This window comes from Camelina sativa, chromosome 17, assembly GCF_000633955.1.
Source record: "Camelina sativa cultivar DH55 chromosome 17, Cs, whole genome shotgun sequence".
Classification (NCBI taxonomy): Eukaryota; Viridiplantae; Streptophyta; class Magnoliopsida; order Brassicales; family Brassicaceae; genus Camelina; species Camelina sativa.
Window position 1 is genome coordinate 10,455,470 of NC_025701.1, and position 6,631 is coordinate 10,462,100.

General features: G+C 31.1%; 1 protein-coding gene across 1 annotated transcript; it reads left to right on the plus strand.

The window, feature by feature from the left end:
* On the plus strand, positions 2,833 to 3,372 carry LOC104756550. Its single transcript, XM_010479156.1, has one exon. It carries the CDS (start codon positions 2,924 to 2,926, stop codon positions 3,140 to 3,142), a length of 219 nt encoding a protein of 72 aa, XP_010477458.1. The 5' UTR covers positions 2,833 to 2,923; the 3' UTR covers positions 3,143 to 3,372.

Sequence of the window (6,631 nt, forward strand, 5' to 3'; positions counted from 1 at the left end):
TTTTTTTTTTTTTTTTTTTTTTTTTTTTTTGTATTTTCCTTGAAAATTCAGATTAGTATTAATCTCAATCTTAAAAGATTGAAATATGTTTCCAAGACTTTCGATTTGAGAACACAGACTGTACTGTAGTAAGTGGTAATGACCTTTTTTTTATTCAGACAAAAATGGATTGACTTAAAACACACACTTTAACCAGTAGACAGTAGTTGTTAAATACAGATGTTAACGCATTCAAACAGTACTACTATTTTCTAAATAGTGACTTGTTGCTTTTCATAATGTTTTGTAGTGCATGTATGGGACCAAAAAAAAAAAACGTCAAATATATAAAAGAGGATGTTAACGCATTAAAACAGTAGTTCTTCAAAAATCTAGGAATCGAAAGAAGAAGCGCATTATCGTTTATTCTTTGTCTGATTTTCTAATGTACTCATAAAGTGTATGTGTAATGGCGATCGATGGATATATCATATATGATATATATATATATATGTAACTTTCTTCCAAAATATCTGATAGTTTTTATTTTATACCGACCCACTCATACCCATCTTGCCACTGGGAATATTAGTTTATCGTTTTTGAGATGCTTCTTCTTCTCGTCTTTTGCTAAACTATAATTTGCCACGACAAGAAAAGGAAAAAGAAACTATAATTTGACAAACACAAAACAACATTGTATTTCTTACGAATCATGAGCATAAACCAAATATAGTTATTATTTCTTTCAACAACCAAAAAGAACAAAAGAAAAGAACAACTTACAAGCAACATAACCTCACTTGAATTTCTGTAAAACTAAGCTACGTGTCTTTTTCTTTTCTTTCTAGTAACAAAGCTACGTGTCTTTTGATTTCTAGTTCTTCTAGTTTTTTTTTATATATATAAATTTTTAGCTTTTGTAGGGTAAAAAGACTTTAAGGAGGAAAAAGAAAAGTGGTTACGGTATCATTACAAAACATAAATAATATTTTTCGAATATATATAAATTCAAATTCGATTGTGTTGAATCAAAACCATTATATTTGACTTGAAGCAGTCCAAGTATCATTATTTGGCTATTCTCTAGGAACTGTTAAAATTATGTTTTTGTTTTCTGTTTTTGTAAGTTGCACCTCTAGTCTCTAGGCCTCTAACACGACTCATTAACTCTTTCGACTAGTTAAAAATTAACCTAAGGATATCTAACTAATTAAATGTATTGTTTAGTGTTCATCTGGAGGAATTTTATCTGGTTTACGAACAGAAGCCACGACAAGGGCTATGTTCATTGCGTTCATTGCTTCGTTAGACGTTCCTGTAATATTATAACTCGTAAAACATAAAGAGTGCGATGCTTAATGCTTTCGTCTTTGTGACGTTTAGTTAAATCATATACGTTTCTCTATATTATACTAAGAATAATCTAAATACGTCTACTTTTGCAATATATTTAGTACTAAGTGGATGTAATCATATCCGGATCTATCTTAGATTTGCATCAACTCAAATTTTCTTTTGTTTATCGTCTGACTATCGTTTCAACTTTTAATTCAGTTCCTATTTTAATGAGGGATTAATTGTCGTATATGTCGCCTCATAAATCTTTAACTGTCGACTACAATAAAAAAAAGGTAAAAACCGTTTTGTTTTGTATAATATGACTATACAGAGGTGATATTGTGCCGCTGAATGATCAGGATTCGCCGCGCAATTTTGAAATCTTCATTACTCGTCAGTCGTCGTCTATATATATTTTGAAACTTACGGTGTCGTCTAGCGATTATTTGCGACGACGGCTTTAGACAAACCAGTTTTAAGAAAAATACCAACTGGTATAATGATTAGCATATTGAGTATTCGATCAGTTAAAGATTAATCATCTCACTCCTGAGTTATCGAAAAAAAAAGATTAATCATCTCACTTGAGGTACTTGAGGTGTAATCGTTTAGTTTAACTAGCAAAAATCTAAACTAGTGAATGATCTTTTGATTTTTAATGATTACTTTTCTCAAGTATTGTTTTGAATAAACATTGAATCTGATCATATATACATTACTCGGGATAGCATGGGAGTTTTGTTGTCTGATTCAGCAGTCAAACAATTCATGCGGGAAATGTATATGGGTTATAGTTTTCTGTTTAGGGTATATATATGTATATTTATTCTCACTTTTCTTCTAGTAATAGAACCAGTCTCTCTTTTGATCATAAACGTTAGCTAACACATAACTGGTTTACTACATAAATATGTGTATAATTCATATCCGTCTCAATACATTAGGTAGCTAAATGAGTATAATCCCATTTTAGTTTTTGTTTACGTCACCCCATTCATAAAAGAAAATACATTGTGATAATCTATATATAGTTCTGCCGACAAAGCAAAGAGAAAAAGATATATGGTCCACTTTGTATAAATAGTAAGCTTACCTGTAAAATAAAACATTGGACGACTTAAAAAAAAAAAACTATAGGACTCTAAAATCTGTTTCATTGATAACCACTCAACAAAGGACGAGGTAATCTCCTATGCTTCAATAATAGAGTCAACCAAATTATACTGTTCTTCATTCTATCTGACGATAGAGACACTTGAAACTAAAGCAACGACGATAACATTCGTATTTGTAAAACATTATAGGAAACATTATATTTAGATTCCCACTATTTGCGTACGTATAATATAATAGCTGTCAACAAAGTGTACGTATAAATAAGTGGGAAACAGTATGACAAAAAAAAAAAAAAAGTGGGAAACAGAAAAATAAATCCAACTAAAATGGACCCACTGATTTATCTCTATATATTCATCCCAACCCCTACACCTTAAATTCCAAAACAACAATACATTTCATCACCTCTCTTTTGTCTCTATTTGCATCATCTTTTCACATATTACCACTATAGTTTTATATATTTTTCTTGTTGAACTTTTCGAACATGTCGCTAGACGGATCGGGACTCGGAGGGATGGCTATGGCTGAGGCTTACACGGCGAGAAAGTTTCACAGAGAGAACATGAAGAGTCTTACGACAAGCGCAGCCACAACCGCCGGTGGAGTCGAGGAGAACGGTGGAGGATCCGGCCGATGGTTCTTTAGAAAGCTGAGCACCAAGAAAAACTCTGCTAAAGTTTGTGATCTTATGGTTACAGAATAATATTAATTATGAGCTAAGAGATGATGGTTATGTCCTAAATTAATCAAATTAATATAAGGAATAAAAAGTTAGAATTTTTCTTTGTCATTTTAGTTTTAGCACTTTCGTGTGTTACTTTGCGTTTGATTGTGCCTATCGTGAGATTTTCTTAAGTTCTTTATTTTGGTTTAAGTCAAGTATCTAGTGTGGAGGTTTTTATAAAAGCTATAAAGAGTTTCTATAATCATGCAGCTCGATCGTTTCTGACTTTTTAATACTATATATATATAACTCATATTTCTCAAATAATACCATTTCTAAAAGGAAATTTTGGAAAATCTTCCAAATAATTTGAGTGAGTTATCTTAACTATAGTCCAAACTCCAAATTAATTAACAGGTAAAATCATGTAACTTTTTTTTGTCTTTAAACGTCCAGGACATTAAATTCAGACGTATTTCAAATTAGCCAACGAATAAGAAAATCATATCCAACGATTCGATAGTCACGACTCACGAGTCACGAGTAGTTGTTTTTTTCTTTATAAGTTTAGGACAAAAATATATATGAACAAGGAAATTAAGGGTTGGAGTTGCAATGTATGCAAATTTTAATTATTCTCCAGTGTTCAAGAAAGCGGTCTAGGCGGCCGCTTAGGCGCCGTCTAGGCGCTAGGCGCTCAGCAGACGCACGACCGCTTAGACCGTATAAAAATTACATAATGTTATTTTAATATATATTTTTTATTTTTAACTAAATATAATTAAATTTTAAGTTTTATATTCATATACATATTTATAAATGGTCATATGTCATTAATCTAAATTAAATAAATGTATTTTTACTAATTATAGTTTATAAATTATTATTATTTATTTATTCTAACATATTTTTTACATAATTTTATATATAATTTCATATATATAATTTTTTTTAATGTAAACGCCTAAACCGCTTTAAAATACCTAAACCCCGACTAGTCCTTCTAGGCGCTAGGTGCTGGGTCACCACCCATATACCGTCTAGTGCTTTTTTGAACACTGTTATTCTCAGACCAGCATCTCTCCTTACCGTAGCAAATCCAGAAGGTCACGTAATTACCTGTTTTAAGTATAGATAACTATAGTATCTAATCTATCTATATGGTAACATCAGAATTTGATGCAGATTGGAATAGCCAAATGTGGGGATAAAAGCAAATTATTCAAAAACATCCGATAGGTTAGATAACTTTAAAAAAAAAGGTAAACGAATTAATTGATGAAGAGTATATAACTAAAAAAGAATATCAAGTACTTGAACTTTCTTATCTAGTGTACCACTATATTTTCAAAATATAGTTTTTTTTTAAATTTATAATATAATCATGTTGGTGTAGTGCTTTTACACCCATACTGGTGGTCGATTGCCATAATATGCAAATTGTTCGTACAAGCATTTCAAAGGTTTATAAGAAATGCTACAAGAATCGATTTTCTAATGGAAATTTTCATCTTATCGGATGTTTTCAAATCAACACAAAACACTTTCATGCATAAATTATCCTTTTAAGTAAATTAGTTCTTGAACACATGTGTTCTTGGAAAATTTATAGTACTAACCGAAAATGGTAAAATAAAATTTTGACGAATCATTTATTCTGGTGTGGGTTTTGCAAATATAACTGATGGTGAGTACTAGCAAAATTAATAATGATAAAATTATCTTTATAACAACATTAATGGATCATATCAATAGTAGAAATTTCTTGTATAGACATGAAAGAGTCACGATAATACGTGACACTTTTCTAATTAGACACGAAGAAGTCACAAAATGCCACAAAATACAAAATAATGGAATACGTGACATTTTCATGATTTAATCGTGGCTTAATTAACCACGAAATGGTCTCGTTTTTTAACGCGACTTCTTTTGCCACGTTGTGGTCACAATATATACGTGACTATTTGTATAAACTGTGTCTTTGAAAAGTTACTAATTAATAATTAAATTACCAAATTATAAAACATGTTTTTTTCCTTTCCAAAATGCTTTCATAAATATATTTTACTAAATGAAAAGTAGTAACCAAATATTTTAGTTTCCCCGGGATAGCTGAATTGTTTGGCACCAAAATATTTGGGTTTTCTGGGTTAGCTGAAAATTTTAAATCATCAAAAGTTATTTGTTTGACAAAAAAAAAGAAGTTAATAAACCAAGAAAACCCTTCGACTTTAACACTTAGAAAAAAAGCCGTCACTCTTATCCCTTCCTCTTGAAGAATTGTCATCCCTTCGTCGCTCACGAACCTCCAACTTGAATCCGGCGGTACACCTCCAACTTGAATCCGGCGGTACATCTTCTTCATCTCCTTCTTCTCCTTCAATGTATTTGCTTTTTCTATTTCAACAATCCGAGACCCTTTAAACCATCAATCTTTTTAGATTCGGATATGTTTTGTGAAATTTGACAGCGAATCCCTGATCTTCGGCTTGGAATCAACCCGCTCAAAGGTAAATCTTTCTTTTCCTCTCATTCTTTTCATCTTTATTTCAGATCTAACTATTTCGTTTCAGATCTAACCTTTAGATCTAATCATTTCTTTTCAGATCTGGCGCTGTCAACACTTTTCGATATTTAAAGAGTAAATCTCTCGGTTTTTACTCCTCAAATCAACAAAAAAAACAATTGGATTTTGTTTTATTTGTTAGGATCCAAACAAGGGGAAATGCATATAGAGAAGAAGCTATTCAGCGACAGAAGGAGAGTGCCGGAGACGGTGGAGAAAGAGAGCGGCAGAGAGCAAATAGAAAAAGCCTTCTCCGTTGAAGCATTTTTATTTTCTATTTCAATATGTTTTGTATAATTAAAAATATTTTGCTTTTTAATATACAAATCATTTTTATTAATCTATAATGGCCAATTTTTTTTTTTATTAAAACTATATGAGAAAGCCACATATTAGTCATATTGCTTCGTGGCTACTAATCCACAGACATTTACCTGGCAAATACGTGGCTAACATAGTTACGAAATATGCGTGCCAAAACCGTGGCTATAATGTCACGAAAAAACACGAAATTTTTTAGGTCACGATTGTATAGACACGAAATTTTTCCATGTCTTTCCGTGACTGTGTGGTCATATAGCCACGAAAATATAGCCTTAGTCACGGAATTCTCCATGGCTATACGCTCTATTTTTACTAGTGTATATACGTAATATGAAGAGCAAATGCAATCATATTTAAATGGAGTACTAATTTTAGTGGTATCCTTATTTAAAGACTAAAATGAATTTAACAATTTCTAACGCTTTTCTCAGTAGTATTGTTGCCTTATATATATATAGCCAATATTTTAAACTCACTTAGAAAGCAATGAAACGTCATTAATCTGTGTATGAAGTATTAAACGAGTTAAGGTGTGAAACTGTGAATGTGTATTTAAAAGACACCGCAACTAAAAAAGAGCCAAGAATAATGAAATCTATAGAAGTTATATACAAAATAAAGAAAACACCAAAATT